At 51.9% G+C, this 17330-nt stretch overlaps 1 protein-coding gene, 1 long non-coding RNA gene and 1 other non-coding gene across 10 annotated transcripts in view; 2 read left to right on the forward strand and 1 right to left on the reverse strand.

Annotated features, from left to right (window-relative positions):
* LOC147372005 (uncharacterized) lies at window positions 1–8677 on the reverse strand. 2 transcript variants are annotated; one of them, XR_015163891.1, is made up of 4 exons: window positions 8548–8677; window positions 6762–6917; window positions 6303–6418; window positions 1–4163 (listed from the first exon to the last, which is right to left on the reverse strand). It is a non-coding gene; the product is annotated as an uncharacterized LOC147372005 (long non-coding RNA). The 2 variants fall into 2 exon arrangements; XR_015163890.1 differs by lacking the exon at window positions 6762–6917.
* LOC147372006 (small nucleolar RNA SNORA62/SNORA6 family) lies at window positions 3378–3527 on the forward strand. Its single transcript, XR_015164955.1, has one exon. It is a non-coding gene; the product is annotated as a small nucleolar RNA SNORA62/SNORA6 family (small nucleolar RNA).
* Window positions 8667–17330, forward strand: part of STAT6 (signal transducer and activator of transcription 6) — a 14134-nt gene continuing 5470 nt past the window's right edge. For 6 of the 7 annotated variants that reach the window (XM_086400453.1, XM_086400454.1, XM_086400457.1 and 3 more), the window contains exons 1-13: window positions 8667–8870; window positions 12052–12188; window positions 12600–12738; window positions 13003–13086; window positions 13487–13625; window positions 13728–13780; window positions 13953–14101; window positions 14678–14809; window positions 14942–15130; window positions 15466–15553; window positions 15679–15801; window positions 16448–16540; window positions 16877–17083. In XM_086400453.1, the coding sequence (XP_086256579.1) occupies window positions 12073–12188; window positions 12600–12738; window positions 13003–13086; window positions 13487–13625; window positions 13728–13780; window positions 13953–14101; window positions 14678–14809; window positions 14942–15130; window positions 15466–15553; window positions 15679–15801; window positions 16448–16540; window positions 16877–17083 (1512 nt within the window). In that variant the 5' untranslated portion in view covers window positions 8667–8870; window positions 12052–12072. Of the gene's footprint in view, window positions 8871–11174; window positions 12189–12599; window positions 12739–13002; window positions 13087–13486; window positions 13626–13727; window positions 13781–13952; window positions 14102–14677; window positions 14810–14941; window positions 15131–15465; window positions 15554–15678; window positions 15802–16447; window positions 16541–16876; window positions 17084–17330 lie in introns of all 7 variants that reach the window. The other variant, XM_086400455.1, reaches the window with a different exon arrangement.

Raw genomic sequence — 17330 nt, forward strand, 5'->3', positions numbered from 1 at the left:
TGAAAGCACATCCTGCTTTATTCCATTTATATGAATTCTAAAATAGACAAAACAAACCTGTAGTGGAAAAAATCAGAACAGTGGCTCCCCCAGGGGGTGGGTTGAGGATAATGATGTACATCTTGGTAGGGGTGGAGATGTCATACAGAAATGAAGCGGTAGGGCAAGGATTTGAACCCAGGTGGCCTGGCCCCAGAAGACATGGTTTTACCTACCATGTTACACTGCTTTTCTCGGTGTATGCTGCAGCCTCAGGTGTGGGTGAGATTACACAGGAAGGATAGCCTGTGAAGACAGGAGACTGAGAAGGAGCACTGAGACAGGTAGGAGGAAGACTAGGAGAGAGGGGCCGTGAAAACCAGTGGCAGAAGCGCTTATTCAAGAGTGGCTAACAGTGTTGAAAATTGCTGAATGGTCCAGCAAGAGAAGGACAGGGACAGGTCATTATTCTAGGAGGGCATGTGTGACATGGGCCAGGACAGTTTCATTGGACTGGTGGAGGCAGTAGGCAGCTTGCAGCGTTCTGAGGAGGTGTGGAAGGGAAGACAGAGAATGTGAATAACTTTCCCAAGAAGTTTGGCTGCTCCAGGGAAGAGAGAAAGGCAAGACAGTAATTAGAGTGCTAGTTAGAGGGCTAGAATGTCCTTGCAGAGGCTCAATCCTAACCACAGCTGACTCTATCCAGAGACGCCTGCCTTTGCTCACCCACCAGGGCTGCTACTTATGCTTCTGTGGGGTGAAGGTCTGTTGGCCACAGTTAGCCCCTGACAGCCACAGAACTTCATTTGAGAACTGAGATCAGCTGACACCACCATTGCTCATATCCTGTCATCCTTGGCAGGCCTCAGTGGGCGCCTACCCTTCTCCACTCAGCCTAGTCCTTCCTCTTCCCGACCACCCTTGTGCTGCTCCCCAATCCCTTCCTTGTACAAGGTCCTGGGCCACTCTTGGCTCAGATTATCCTTGCCCCTCTGTACTTGTCTGAAATGTGGCTCGTCCCTGAGGACACTTTTTTTTTTTTTTAAGAGATATCATTTATTCTCCCAAGTGAACAAGTCAGGTGACTGTGGGAGCATAGACAGTCAGCCTGCTCTGTGCTCACCATTTATTATAGTCAGTGTGGCTCCACCAAAGTCTCAGGGACGCATTGAGCAGCAACTAACAGAAGACCCAATTAAAGTAGACTGAACAAAGAGTTCTAGAACAGAGCCGGGACTGCTTGATTCATTAAGAGTTTTCTACCTCTTCACACTGCTACTCTGTCCTCAATGGCTGATGGTCTCTTTCCTCAGACATCACATGTAGTCTTGATAATGCTTCTGCTGCTGCTGCTAAGTCACTTCAGTCATGTCCAACTCTGTGCGACCCCGTAGAAGGCAGCCCACCAGGCTCTGCTGTCCCTGGGATTTTCCAGGCAAGAGTACAGGAGTGGGTTGCCATTGCCTTCTCCATTGATAATGAAGAAAAACAAAATCCTTCCCAAGCTCCCCACAAATTAGCCAGGACAATGGAAACACCATGATTGGTAAGACCAATGAGATTCATCCCCTAAATGCATGGGAGGGGAACACCTGTATATAACCCTGACTTTGCCAACAAGGGAGAAAGACTCACTGCTGAGCAGGCATCATCAATGCTTGCCTTGATAGTCATACAAATTCCTCTTCCTTTTAAGGGTCAGCTATTTTACCCTCCATTGACAAGATGTGTGGCATACTGCTTAAGGGCAACAGCGCTTGTGCCAGACTAACTGGATGCAAATCCCAGCTCACTTGCCAGCTCTTTGGCTGCGGGCAGATCACTTAAACTTTCCACACTGCAGCTTCCTGATCTGTAAAACAAGGGCTATTAGCACTATCCAACAGAACTTTCTGTGATGATGGAAGGAAATGTCCCATGTCTGTGCTAATACAGTAGCCACTAGCCATACGTGGCTGCTGAGTGTTTGAAATGTGGCGAGTACATGTGAGGGATTGTTTTTTAATGTTTATTTATTTATGCATGTATGTGTCTGCACTGGGTCTTAGTTGGGAAACATGGGAAGTTTAGCTGCGGCATGTGGCATCTAGTTTCCTGACCAGGGATGGAACCTAGGCCCCCTGCACTGGGAGCATGGAGTCTTAGCTGCTGGACTACGAGGGAAGTCCCAAGAACTGTTTTTTTTTTGTTGTTGTTAATGAAAATTAAATAGTCACATTTGACTAGTGACTTGGCTTCCCTGATAGCTCAGTTGGTAAAGAAACTGCCTACAGTGCAGGAGACCCTGGTTCGATTCCTGGGTTGGGAAGATCCACTAGAGAAGGGATAGGCTACCCACTCCAGTGTTTTTGGGCTTCCCTTGTGGCTCAGCTGGTAAAGAATCCGCCTGCAATGAGGGAGACCTGGGTTCGATCCCTGGGTTAGGGAGATCCCCTGGAGAAGGGAACAGCTACCCACTCCAGTATTCTGGCCTGGAGAATTCCATGGACTGTATAGTCCTTGGGGTCACAAAAAGTGGGACCTGACTGAGTGACTTTCACTTCACCACACTGGGCACATAGCTCTAATTCATAGTACTGTTGTAGGATAAAATGTACCGATGATTTAAAAAGCAGGAATTGAAGTAACACATAAACTCTCATTAAATGTTAGTTATTACTTTTGCCGCCATCCACTGATGTCCTGGTCATTTGCCCACTCTCCTTGAAGAAAGACTATGGCATCTGATACACCGTTTTCCTTGCCACCTCAGGTCTTTAGCAAACCCAGGTGGCTTCAATGTTCATGCAGGTAGTCCAGCGGCACCCTGGTCTCTTCAACTCCAATGACTCACCTCCATTTTGCCATAGCCACTCACACCCATAGCCACAACCTCTACCATACCCTCCCAGGAGAGCTCAGTGGAATCTCACCCCTTTGTCTCTAACCACACTTGCCAACCTTTCAATTTCTTCCTTCCCTTGCCCCCAGGAAGTCTGATCTTTAGGTTGGCTGAGACTTCCAGTTCCTTGACTCTATTCTTTCCTTTCCCACTGGCTCTTGTCTTGACTCCTCTTCCTAACCAGGTTGATTCCACAATGTTTCACTTTTCCTCCTTCTCCATATGGTATCCTTCTTCATCATTATTAACCTTCTGAACAGTTCTCCTGGTTTCAGATTTACTGTTTAAATCCATTCTCCACATTGCAACCAGGGTAGTTTCTCTACTAAATCTCATCATATTGCTCACTTGCCCTAAATCCTCTGCTGTTCCCTATTGCCACCTACTACCCATTTCCAGAAGGTACCATGCTCCCACAGCATCCATGCTTTTGCACATGCTAGACTCCCTTCCTGATTTACCTCTCCTCTTGTTTTTGGTCTGAATAACTTCTTTTTTCCCTTTAAGATTCAGTTTGTCTGCACATCGTTAGAGCTTGGAGTTGAGGCCGCTGGCCAATGAACTCACACGTGTAGGTAGTGTGCTACACGAGGGGCAAGTTTTTTGCTAACACCACAAGGGTCTCTGGCCCAATGAGTGGAGTTGGATAGTAATACTTGCTACAAAAGTATGATTTTAAGGAATGAGAGCTTATTTAAGGAGAGGTGAAAACATTTAAAAATTAGCATTTTTTTTTTCTCTTCTTCAATATCCCTAACTCTTCAGGCAGTACTTGACTTTTCTGTTTTCTCAGTTCATGTATCCTCTCTGAGATCCTAAAAAGGGAGCGCACTCAGTGGGTCTGATGTGGTGGATGCTTGCCCGGGAAGTTCTGCGCATGTGTGGCACCATCTCCCGAGAACACCCATGGGAGGTCATGCCGGATCTCTACTTCTACAGAGATCCTGAAGAGATTGAAAAGGAAGAGCAGGCAGCAGCTCAGAAGGCTGTGACCAAGGAGGAATTTCAGGGTAAATGGGCTGGTCCAGCTCCAGAGTTCACTGCTACTCAGCCTGAGGCGGCAGACTGGTCTCAAGGCGTGCAGGCGCCTTCCATGCCTATTCAGCAGTTCCCCACTGAAGACTGGAGTGCTCCGCCTTCCACTGGAGTGCTCCGCCTCCCACTGAAGACTGGTCTGCGGCTCCCACCGCTCAGGCCTGAATGGGTAGGAACCACCACTGAGTGGTCGTAAGCTGTTCTTCCAAACACTTGTAGAACGTCCACAAACTTCCAACAAGATGGAAATCTGGTTGATGGAAAATAACTGTTTTTAAAAAAAAAAAAAAGATTCAGTTTGGGCATCACCTCCCTGATCTATCCCCTAACCTAATTTAGGTGCCCCTCCCACGTGCTCCCATGGCACCCTGTGCTTCACTGGAGTCCCAGTCCTAATGATGCTGGGCTGTGATATAAGATACCATTGTTAACAAATCTGACTCCCTGTCTTGGCTATGAGAGCCTGAGAACAGACACCCAACAAATTATTACTGAATGCACTGGACATAGATTTTGGGAGGATTGCTTGCTACCAATTCAATTCACTTTTTTAAAGGTGGAGGGATTTGAATGTGTTTGTATGTTGAGGGTTAAGAGCTATAATAAGGAACTGCCTGGTGGTCCAGTGCTTAGGACTTGGCACTTTCACAGCTGAGGGCCAGGTTCAATCCCTGGTTAGGGAACTAAGATCCTGCAAGCTGTGAGGTGTGACCAAAAGAAAATGACCTGCAATAATTAGTGAATGAGAGACTGGAGATTTGGAGGACGGAGGGGACAATGACTGGAACAGTGCCCGGGGAGGCAGTTGAGGTCCTGAGCACAGATGGAGGAACATCCTTCCGGCAGGGGAAGAGATAGGCTCTCCTTCGAGCCTGCAGGGAGGGTGCAGGTGCTGATGAAACGTCTGTTGTCAGCGAGCAGGACACTGGAGGAGTTTGCAACTGACCAGTCTCTGTTTCCTCTAATCTAAATGGTGAGTTGGGATCAAGGTGAATGGAAATTTGGGGGGAAGAGCAAAGGCCTGGGAGACACAGCTGCCTAGGGACCCAAAGCCGCTTCCCACACTTCTGTGAACTTTTCCTCCGATCCCTCAGTCCCCCACCTACAAATTCCAGGCTGCTGTCCAGTGCTCCTGAATGCACCCTGCATTCATCTTGGCTGTGAAATGTACTAAGCCCCTGCCATTAATCCATCACTAAGTTTAATCCTCATATAAGAGAGTATATGTAAAACAGCCCACCCCAGGTACACAGTAAACACGAGGTAAATGGTAGTCTTTGTATTGACTAGCAAGGATTAACTGTTGTTTTTTTCTAGCTGCATAGCAGCATTTACAGGATGATACATGCCCCTCCAGGAGCTTATTTCCTTGTCAGAGAAGGATGTACCCATATGATAATTAAAAAGCAATACAAAGTGATATGTGATAGTTATTGTCTAGTCGCTAAATCATGTCTATCTCTCTCTTTTTTTTTCAATGTCCAACTCTTTTGCCACCCTATGGACTATAGCCCACAAGTCTCCTCTGTCCGTGGGATTTCCCAGGCAAGAATACTGGAGTGGGTTGCCGTTCTCTTCTCCAGGGTATCTTCCTGACCCAGGGATTGAACCTGTGTCTCCTGCATTGGCAGGTGGATTCTTTATCACTGAGCCACCAGTGAAGCCCCGTGTGATGGTTACCAACACCCAAATGGTGCTTTGTTTTTGACCACAACCAGCACTGAAAAGTATATTTTCCATCAAGACCTAGAACTCAAATCAATATATAAAGTGAAACAAATTTCATTAGACACTACTTATCCTTACTTTGTGTCATGCATTCTGGTATTTTCTATTGTATTCTACTTTGTTTTTAAATACTGGTGGTCAAGGCTCACTGTGATGGGTTGAACTCTGCCTCTCAAAAATTTATATATTAGTATGTTGAAATCACATATCCCTCAAAAATTCATATTCATAGGAGGTACCCTCAGTCCCTCAGAATGTGACCTTATTCAGATATAGGGTCTTTACAGAGGAAATCTTTAGGGTGGGCCCTAATCCAATATGACTGATATCTTTAGAAAAAGGGGAAATTTGTGAATTCGCTAGCAGTCCAGTAGTTAGGACTCAGTGCTTTCATTGCCGGGGCCCTGGGTTCAACCTCTGGTCTTGGAACAGGATCCTATGTGGCTTGGCAATAGAGGGGGGAAATTTGGAGACAGACTTGCATGCAGGGAGATTACCACATGAACAGGAAGATGGCTATCCACAGGCCAAGGATAGAGGCCTGGAATGAGTCCTCTCAGTTCTCATAGGGGACCAACCCTGCCAACACACTGATCTTGGGTTTCTAGCCTTCAGTAGTCTGACAGAATGAATTCCTTTGGTTGGTTAACTCCCTGCCTCAGCAAAAAAATACACTCACCTGATTGATTTTGTGACTCACTGTTGGGTTGCAACCTACAGTTCCCGGACTGCAACATTCTTTTTTCTCTGCTTTTCCTCCTGCATTCTTCACAGCCACTGGTGGGATGGCAGGGCCTGGAGGAGGGTGAGGCAAGCAAGGAACCAACTCTCAGGGTCATGCAAGTGGGGGTGTCGTTACCAGTAGTCTAGCCAACTCCACACTTATATGACCTGAAGGTGAGCACCTCCTCCAACTCAGCATACTCAGCACCTCACCCTGGCTTAGGCCGTGTCAAGTGGGCACAATCCTTGTCTCCGTTTGAGAGGTTGACACACAGTCACAAAGCTTTTAAGTGGAGTTTGACCCACATGAGATATGCCTATAAGTCCTCTGATGACATCACAGTCTCCCCGTCTGTGCAATCAGTTAGAGAAGATGATAATAAATATTGTTTTACTACTTGTATGTGTTTCTCACCTTCCTATCCCCCAAAGCAGTCAAAGTTAAAGACTCGAGTTCATGCCTCCTCTCCTCTTGCCAAAGTTCTGGGGGACATGGCCCTCTGGAGACCCTTAGTTGGCAAGGCCTGAGTTTAGTCACTGTCTCTGGATGTCAGCAGGCAGAGTGGGTGCCCTGGAGTGGACACAGAATGCATGTGTTGTGAGTACCTTTGTGTACACATTGCAATCGATTGTAGCACTGCCAGCTGTATAAACCCAAGGACAGGGTCCCCACCTGCCATCTCCACCCAGCTCTCCCTCCTCTCCAACTGGCTGCCTTACAGACACAATAAATATATAAGCACATACCTCCAACAGCCTCTGCCTTTGTGGCATTAATATTACTCTCAAATCTGGGGATCCTATGTAAGATAGAGACTCTTCTGTCTTTCTCCTGCCTGGCTAGTTCTGGGACAATAAAATAGTGTCTAACATTTACTGTGTACCAGGCATCATTCGCATGTATTATTGCATTTCACTCTCACAACTTTGTAAGTTAAGGCTATTATTTGCTCCATTTTACAGACAACAAAACTGAAGCACAAATAGTAAACAGCCCAGAGTTGTGCAGCTAGCACTGTTGGCAGGATCTGAACCCATGCAGCCTGCTCCAGGGGCCAAGTTCTTAACTCCTACCCTCTGCCTGGCTGGGCACTCCGACCTGCACGTACTTGCCCATCCACGTGGATGGGAGCAGGAGGAGCCAGGTTCTGGGAATCAGTTGGGACACCAGGGGGCAGCATAAGCCTGGCTTTGGCCCCTGAGCCCAGCCCTGTTTGGGGTAGAAACCGCCTCCCACCTTCCCCCAGCTCCTCAGAGACCATCCTTTCCCCATACTCGTCTCTCAGGTTGGGGGCTTGAAGGTCCCTTGGCCTCCTCCAGCTTTTCCTCCAGCCAAAGCTTCAAAAACCATCCAGTAGTGACAATGATGACTCAGAAGCTGAGCAAGCCTTGTGCGTGTGAGTGTGTGTCCTTTTGTGACTGCATGTGGCTCTGAGTGCTGACATGTCTGTGAGCCTGCCTGTGCGTGTGTGTAAGCATGTGTGTGTGTGGGAGGGAGTGTCCTTCTGGCTGGGGAAGTTGTGTACATGCACGTTTATTTCTGGGTGTGTCTCTCTGTGTTTACCCCAGAAACAGATAGGAACTTTGCCAAGGTTGCACAGCAGATTCATATTCAAACTTGTCCCTTAGGAATCTACAGGCAGCAACTCCAGCTTGCCACTGGCTCCTACCTGGGTCTCCGGAGTAGTACCCCATGAGGAGGTGGCAGAAAGGATTTTCAGTCCCAGGCACCCCTGGAGGCCTACAGGATTGTGAGCTTCGCGGCCCCCTCCCCCACTCCCTCCCATCAGTGGGTCACGAGACCTCTAGGGCGTTCCCCACCCAGCAGGGAGGGGGACCGAGGAGTCCCAGCTCCCCGCCGCTTTCAGGGTCTTCCACTGGAGGGAGCGCAGGGCCAGAGGGATTTCTTTTTCCAGAGGCACCCCCGACCCCGGGGCGGGGAGGGGGGAGCCCAGTCCCTCTTGAGCCCAAACCCCCGGCCCTTGCAAGAGTTTGAGTATGGGAGCTGTAGTTTGGGGTGGCATGTCTCTGCTTGATATTAGGTGACTTTCTGGAGAAAAGTTGATTGTTTTTGAAGGGGGGCAGAGTAAGTGGGGATCAGCCTTTCCTCCAGCATGGCGCCAGGGGCCCCCAAGCCCCAGTCCTGGCTCCCCCTCCCAGCCCATGCTCCCCTACTCCATACCAGAGGCACACATGCTCACCCCACTTTCTTCCTCTTCCTCCTCCAGCCCACTTTCTCTTCTCTGTGTCGTCAGAGCTCCAGGGAGGGACCTGGGTAGTCGGAGAAGCCGGAAACAGAGGGCTGGGGCAGCCACTGCTTACACTGAAGAGGGAGGCTGGGAGAGGATTGTGTGTGTGTGTGTGTGTGTGTGTGTGTGTGTGTGTGTGTGTTTTATTTTTGGTGGTGGTGGTGGAGGAGGGGTGTTAGCAGGGCCAGTCCTGAACCCGCTGGACAGAGCTACAGACCCATGGGGCCTGGCAGAGCCGGCTGAGAGAGGGAGACGACAACAGAGGGGTTGCCAAGGTGAGGGGATGCCTCCAAGGAGGGAGGGTGGGGGGCCTCTGACTACCAATGTGGGGGGAGGAGGGGAGTGCTTTTCAGGATCCTGCCTGGGCAGAATGGATGGTCCCTAAGAAATTGTTTCAGCTGGGGCTGGTGGCTGGTGTTACTGAGTTTCGGCAGTTTCGAAATATCAGAGGAATCTGGAGTGGGTACAGGCCCAGCACTTGCCCTGCTCCTCCCCAACATGGGTCACTTTTTCCACACACCCCATCCCCCGCAATCCAGGGACGTGTTAAGGCAGGGGAAGGAGGGCAAGGAGGTGCCCCTCTGCCCTCTGGGTTGGGGGGAAGTGGCCGCCCCTCCCTATAGAAAACTGATGGCAGGGGGCAGTGGGTCCTCCACAGACCCCTATCCGGGCCCCCCACAAAGGTTCCTCTTCAAGGGTGTGGCCAGGGGGTGAGCGTGTCCCAGAAGTAGAACCTCATGGTGCCCCAGAGGAGGGGGAATTTCCCCCTCAAAACTGCTCCACGCTTGGCCCGGCGGCGTCATGGAGTTAACCCTCCTGGTGCCTAACTGGCTCCGCCTCCCCGCGCCCCTCCCCGCCCCCGCCCCCGCACACACACTGGGCAACTCCGAGCAGCTCTTCTGACTTCTGATCCTGTGGTCCCACGATCAGAGGACTCAGGAATCTCGGGGGTTGAGGTGAAGTTTAGGCCACGAAGCGGGGCTGAGGAAGATCCTGGACTTCCCTTCCCCATGGGGAAGGGAACGCGGGCCCCGCCCCCCCAGGCCGTGGCTCCTCCCTCCCTGTCGGTGTTCAAGGGGGCTTACAGCAGAAGATGCCCCTGGCCTGGCAGGCCGATTGAGGCAGCCTGGTTATTGGGTGGGAGTGGGGGAAAGTCTGGCCCCTCGCTGTCGGAGGATGGAGTAGGGGAGATTTGAAGGCAGGGCCATGCCAGGAAGCTGGTCACTCTTCCTAATCTAGGGGATATGGAGGAAAGGGGAGCTGCCTCTGACTTAGGGATCACCTCGGTCCCCGTAGGGTAGAGATAGAGGTCAAAGGTCTGAGCACCCTGAGAAACAGGAGAGAAAGAGGGAAGAGAGGAATGGAGTCCTCCCTTGAGTTTGAAACACAAACCAAAAGGTGCCCCACCCCAAGGTGGGTGTAGAGAAAGGTCTATGAGAGGACCCTGAGCAGGAGGGGGAGGATTCTGCCTTTGGGAGAAAAGAGGTCAGGGGGATATAGGAACTGGGGAGGAGCACGGATCTCCAGAAAAGGGGCCTCTCTGTTCTCTATTCCTTTGGGAGTCCTGGGAGAGGGGAGAAGCTAACGTGCTGCAGGAGAACTTGGGGCTAACTGGGTTGAGGGAGACCTAGGGAGTTTCCACCCCCATCCTTTCTGTCATCTCTGGGAAGAGGGACGTTTTGAGAAACATGAACTGAGAGACCCCTGGGGAACCACTGGTTTACCCACTCCGCCCTGCAGTCCACCTAGATGGGGAGGCAACCACCCCCTCCCTATTCTCCTACCTCCTTGCCTCTTGCCCCCTTTCCTTCTCTTCCTTGTAGTCCTCTAGCCTCCCTGCCCCTCTTTTTTGCTTTTCTCTGAAGGCTAATTAACCTCACTTTTTCTCCTTCCTGAGTTCTCTCTACTCTTCCTCTTGCTCCATCTCCTCTTCTTCAGTTCTCCTCCCATGCCCCCCTCCTCTTGGGATTATGAGATCTGGATCCAGAAGGGATCCTAAGGGTACAGAGTGGTGGTTTATCCCCACTTGGGTTCAGATCGCTTGCAGAGTTGGAGAACCTCCTTGAGCTCAGTTTCTCTACCTGTAACAGGATGATTTTATATTTTAAAAATTGTTGCAAGATGCTAGTGAGGTAAGGCGCTCAGTGTAATGCCCTGTACATAGTAAGTGCTTAATGAATAATAGCTATTATTACTCTACCATCTTCTTCTTCCTCATCTAGCCAGGCAGTTTTCAGATTGTTTCATGGAACCCTGGAATTTTGAGGGATTTCTCTAGGGATACCTTTGGGGTCCAGAGGTGGAGAGAGGGAAGCAAGAAGTGGTAGAATTCCAGGTCTACCACACTTGATTTCAACAGAGAAATTCCAATTTTACATAACTGGCTAAAACGGTCTACTTCTTTAAAAAATTTGGAAAGTTCATACTTTACCCAAGCCTCATATTTTATAGATGAGAAGATTGAGGTCCACGGAGGGGAGGTTTCTTTTTGTTTATTTGTTTTTAAAATCTTTTGACCATGCCACAGGTCATGTGGGATCTTAGTTCCCTGATCAGGGATTTGTTCCCTTCATTGGCAGCATGGAGTCTTAGCCACTGGATCACCAGAGAAGTTCCGAGGGGAGGTTTCCTGCCAACAGAATCAGAGCTACAACCCACATTCTCTGCCTTCTCTCAGAGAGCTTTCCCTACTGCCCCATTGCCCCTGTCTTTTACCCTCTCCCCTCCCCCAACTGGCTGCAGCTCATCTCTTCCCACTCCATTATCCCCATGCCTACTGTTGAAGAAAATACCTTGTTTCAGGCTTTGGCCAAAGAGGTTCCTGGTTTGATATAGTCTGGCTGAGAGTTGTGGTGCTGATGGTCTCTGAAAGGGCTGTCTATGGGAGGCCCTTGCTGCTGTTGCTGCTGCTGCTGCGTCGCTTTAGTCGTGTCCGACTCTGTGTGACCCCATAGGTGGCAGCCAACCAGGCTTCCCGTCCCTGGGATTCTCCAGGAAAGAACATTGGAGTGGGTTGCCATTTCCTTCTCCAATGCATGTAAATGAAAAGTGAAAGTGAAGTCGCTCAGTCGTGTCCAACTCTAGCGACCCCATGGACTGCAGCCTACCAGGCTCCTCCATCCATGGGGTTTTCTAGGCAAAAGTACTGGAGTGGGGTGCCATTGCCTTCTCCTGGGAGGTCCTTGGCTGCCCGCAAAGGTCAACTTCCAAATAACCTTGTTCTTTTTCTTCAGTGTTAATGTCAGTCGCTCAGTCATGTCCGAGTCTCACAACCCCATGCACTGTAGTCCACCAAGCTCCTCTGTCTGTGGAATTCTTCAGGCAAGAATACTAGGGTGGCTTTGCCATTCCTTTCTCTAGGAGATCTTCCTGACTCAGGAATCAAACCCAGGTCTCCTGCATTGCAGGCAGATTCTTTACTTTCTGAACTACCAGGGAAGCCCTCTTTTTCTTCAGGCACCCTCCAAACCCCAGATCATGTCTCTGTGGGGTCTGGTCTCCAAAATGCCCCCAGAAAAACTGCAGCGGCTCTATGTCGACTTTCCTCAACACCTGCGGCATCTCCTGGGTGACTGGCTGGAGAACCAGCCCTGGTGAGTCCTGGCTTCCCCCCATCAGTCCCCCAGGGCCTCCCCCACCTACCTGCCTTCTCATTAGGTTTTATTCATCCCATTTTGAGACTTGGGACTCATTATTGTACATGCAGTGGTCCAGATTTAGCCGGGAGTCTGTACCGCATCAACCAGACTACGGCGTGTTGACATATGGAGTTCCTCACCCCCTTAGGAACCTGAGCCAAAGAGGAGGGAGGTCAGAGCTGGGCCAAGGGCACCACCCACAACAGCTGGAAAATTGGGGAACAAGGGGCACAGCTGAGGACTACGGAGGGCCTGGATGGAGGATAAGAGGAGGAAGGAGCTGCTGAGCTGTTTGCTGTGGGGTGAAGGGGCAGTACAGTCGAGGAAGCCCTGACCTGAGGTGGCCTCATCCTGATCTTCCTGCAGGGAATTCCTTGTCGGCTCAGACACCTTCTGCTGCAACATGGCCAGCGCCCTACTTTCTGCCACTGTCCAGCGCCTTCAGGCCTCAGCCGGAGAGCAGGGGGAGGGGAACACCATCTTGCAACACATCAGCACTCTGGAGGTGGGGGCAGGAGGGAGGGGACAGGGCCAGGGTGGGGCCTGGAGCTGGGGTGAGCATTGGATGCTGGAAGGGAATTGGTATTCCTCTGGTTAGCTGTTAGCTAGCAGGCAAATTAGATTCTAAAAGCATGCAAATGCATGCAAACTTCTGGAGTCTATGATTGTGCAGCCTTTTAGTTCATGTGTGAATGGGGAGGGGGATTGGTGAGGGAGAATGACATGGGTAAGAGCAAGGCTAACCCCATCTACCACTCTTCATTTCTAGACCATTTATCAGAGGGACCCCCTGAAGCTGGTGGCCACTTGCAGACACATACTTCAAGGTGAAAAAAAAGCTGTTATGGAGCAGGTATTGTGATACCCCACCTCCCACCCCAACTCAACCCCTGGGAACTTTAGCCTGAGCCATGAGAAACTAGAAGGGATTTGAACTTCAGGAAAAGCTCAGTGTTCTAGGTCCAAGATGATCAAAGGAGGTTCCTGGGGTCAGAGTGAGCCCCAAGTTAAGCTCAGAGAAGCTTCCAATGAGGAACTGAGGGTAGTGAGAGGTCTGGGGCAAGTGATACAGAGCTGTTATCTCCAGAAGATTCCAAAATGTCAGGAAGAACTGTCAAGGAAGAGAAAGGAGCGAGACAAGGGAAGTGGTCTATTTTCTGCAGAGCATGGCAGTGGGCACCCCTTTAGGGAGTGGAGGCTGAGGGAAGAGGGATGGACAGAGTGTTTCACCTGTTGCCTGTCCTTCCTTGCAGTTCCACCACCTGCCAATGTCCTTCCACTGGAAGCAGGAGGAACTCAAGTTTAACACAGTCCTACGGAGGCTGCAGCACCGGGCCGGGGAGACCCGCCTTCTCCGGGAGGCCCTGCAGCCTGGAGCTGAGGCTGGCCAAGGTGGGATTCTGGGGAGTGTGTGGGAGTGACCCCCTCTTGGATCTCAACCCTGATTGAACCTCTTAAATATATCTGCACCCCGATTTTTGCCCCTACCCTCAGTGTCTTTGCACAGCTTGATAGAAACGCCTACCAACGGGACTGGGCCAAGTGAGGTGAGTAATGGACTGAGATGTGGAGACTGAGCTCAAAGTGCAGACTTTGAGGGTCTCAGATCTGTGGAGGGATGGTGAGTAGACCTCTGAGAGGTGAGAAAGGGAGGCTTACTCTCCAGAGCTGGGCAAAGAGGAAGCATGTGGCTCCGGCTCAGGCCCCACCTGCCCACAGGCCCTGGTCACGCTGCTGCAGGAGACTGTTGGTGAGCTGGAAGCTGCTCAGGCTCTGGTGCTGAAGAGGATCCAGATATGGAAGCGGCAACAGCAGCTGGCAGGGAATGGTGCACCCTTTGAGGAGAGCCTGGCTCCACTACAAGAGAGGTGGGGAAGGGCTGACAGGGAAGCGGGATGCGCTGGGGGTGGACATCTGCTCTCCCTGCTGGAGGTGTGAGAGAGAGAAACCAGGCCAGAGGGTCTCGGGGTGGGCCAAGACTTGGAGAAGCCAGTTCCAGCAGAGCCACCCATACTGTTGTTCAGGTCATGTCTTGCACACATGCACCAGGCTGACTCGGCATGAGCAGGCATTCCTCCAATCTATACTTTTCTCTTCGAGCTCCATGCCCAGAGGGCTGGGAAGTCCTTTTCGTTTATTGGCAGGGTATCTTTCAATATGCGCAAAAGCATCGTACTTGCTGGCCTCAGACCTGGGTATCAGACCCCTGGGGAAAGGGCAGCTCGTTTCAACAGAGCTTCCAGGCACTAAGCGGGAACCTTGCCCCAGAGCCAAGGCGCGTCCCACCACCCCTTCAGCCCCAGTGCCTTGCTGTCACACCCACTGCTCATCCCTAACCCTCCACACACACTATCCTGCTTTCTTCCTGGGTTGAGGGGTGAGGGGCGGTCTGGGCCGGGAGCAGGCTGGAAGACTGCGCCCCCTGACCACGGTCCTGGCCCCAGGTGTGAGAGCCTGGTGGACATTTATTCCCAGCTGCAGCAGGAGGTGGGGGCAGCTGGTGGGGAGCTTGATCCCAAGACCCGGGCAGCGCTGATTAGCCGACTGGATGAAGTCCTGCGCACACTCGTCACCAGGTATGAGCCCCCCTGCCTGGTGGAGAGCAGACCCCAAGGAAACAGGAGGGTCAGAGTTGTGGTGGGGGGGGGGCAGTGGCGCCCAGAGGGACCCAGCTGTTCACTTCCCTGTGTCTTCCTTACTCCTCCCAGCTCTTTCCTGGTGGAAAAGCAGCCCCCCCAGGTTCTGAAGACTCAGACCAAGTTCCAGGCCGGAGTTCGATTCCTGCTGGGCCTGAGGTTCCTGGGGGCCCCAGCCAAGCCTCCGCTGGTCAGGGCCGACATGGTCACGGAGAAGCAGGCGAGGGAGCTGAGCATGCCCCAGGGGCCCGGAGCTGGAGCGTAAGCTGGGGCTGGAGAGGGCCTGAGTGGGAGATGGAGGCCAGAGGGGCCTGGGAGACCGGCACAGCGAAGGGGGCTGGGTGATGATGGGGAGGCAGGGCCATGGGGTATGGGGGCCCTGTATAACAGTCAAGCGAGAGGAAGGGGAGGGACCCACCAGTGCTGGAATGGGGTGGAAGCGTCCTGATTTGGCTAAGATGGGGGTTTCTCCCTCAAGAACCCAAGTAGGGAGATAGAGATTAGGGACCAATAGTCTAGGCCATTCACCTGTGGACTCAAGCTCCTGCCACTCCTGGGCCAATCGGGATGAGCCCCTCTCTGACTTGCCCTGGCAGAGAAAGCACCGGAGAAATCATCAACAACACCGTGCCCCTGGAGAACAGCATTCCTGGGAACTGCTGCTCTGCGCTGTTCAAGAACCTGGTGAGAGGCCTTTGGGGAGCAGTGGGTGGGCGTCCTCAGGCCAGGCAAGTGTCCTCGAGAGGGTGTGGGGAGCCCAGGAGAAGCAGTTTCTGCCTTCATCCTCCTCGCTCTCACCCCTCCCCCAGCTTCTGAAGAAAATCAAGCGGTGTGAGCGGAAGGGCACCGAGTCTGTCACCGAGGAGAAGTGCGCTGTGCTCTTCTCCACCAGCCTCACGCTTGGCCCTAACAAACTCCCCATCCAGCTCCAGGTGAGCTTGGGTCCCAGGTGCCCTGGCCACACACGGAGGCCTGGATCCTCATTCCTCATGAATGCCCTGTACCCTGTGGGTCTGGGGTTCACGCATGTTGGGGCTCCAGTGGGAGTGGGGAGGACGAGAACTCAAGTGCACACTCCAGGGAGTGACGGTGTGTGTTATTGCATATGGCCCTGTGGGACTGTGTCCCAGTTTTTGCAATAAGAACTATTTTCCTTAGCCATGCCAGTGGCTAAGGCATTGAAGCACTTTTCTTAGACCAGGGCACTGTTTTAAGTCATACGCATGCACACACACACAGGGTTTGCACAGTTAACATTATGAGGGAGTTATTCTTACTAGCCTCATTTTACAGATGAGAACACTGAAACACAGAGATTGAGTACTTAGCCTGGGTCACACAGCTCCTGAATGTTGGAGCTGGTATTTGAAACCTGGAGGTCTGACTCCATAGCACTGACTCCTCACCACGTCTCAGCAGGGAGGCCATAATTCAGCTTCAGAAAGCACTCATTCACACACCACGAATTTTTAACTGTGTGGTGGGAGTTCAGGAGCTTCCGGGCATCCTTAGAGCCAGCCCTCTGCAGAGGCCCCTTGTCCCCCAGTACCAAGAGCTCCCTTTCCTCACCCGCTTCAGGCCCTGTCTCTGCCCCTGGTGGTCATCGTCCATGGCAACCAAGACAATAATGCCAAAGCCACCATCCTGTGGGACAATGCCTTCTCTGAGATGGTGAGACAAGACCCGGAGTTGGGGGGAGGAGGGGCTATAACCTGGCGGGTGGGTGCAGGCTGGTGGGGTGGCTGGTATGTCCACATGAGAGTGACCATAACTCCTTCTCATAGACTTTGTTTCTGTCCTTCTGACCTCCTTTCGTGCCAATCTTAACACCGATTCTGTGGTAGCACCTTAGACTACTGTTGGAAAAGCACCATTTTTCTTGGGCAGACTCAGGGGGACAAGGCTGGGGAGGAACAGTCTTGGGGAGAGGGGGAGGATGCAGGCCCTTCTGACGAGGAATGGCTATGTCAGCCTGAGGCTCCCTCACCTTCTCCCCTCCCCTCCCAGGACCGCGTGCCCTTTGTGGTGGCTGAGCGGGTGCCCTGGGAGAAGATGTGTGAAACTCTGAACCTCAAGTTCATGGCTGAAGTGGGGACCAACCGGGGGTTACTCCCAGAGCACTTCCTCTTCCTGGCCCAGAAGATCTTCAATGACAACAGCCTCAGTATGGAGGCCTTCCAGCACCGTTCTGTGTCCTGGTCACAGTTCAACAAGGTCATTCCCTTGCCCTTTGGACCTCCCGCCCCCAAGCACTTCATCCCTGGGGCACTCAGGGCCACCCCAACCTCTGCCCAGGGACCAACCACTAGGATTTTCACAGTGCCCTGCCATGTTCATCAGGAGGGCCTCTGCCCTGGCCCAGGCAGGAAAACCCCTTGGCTCTCTGGCATCCCCCTAGTTTTTGTCTGGGGGCCCTCTGTCTTCCCTTTTGCTAGTGATTTGCATGACTCACCCAGACTGT

The sequence above is a fragment of the Bos grunniens genome, chromosome 5 (genome assembly GCF_055505025.1).
Source record: "Bos grunniens cultivar Pamir isolate PY7600 chromosome 5, Bosgru_T2T1.0, whole genome shotgun sequence".
Classification (NCBI taxonomy): Eukaryota; Metazoa; Chordata; class Mammalia; order Artiodactyla; family Bovidae; genus Bos; species Bos grunniens.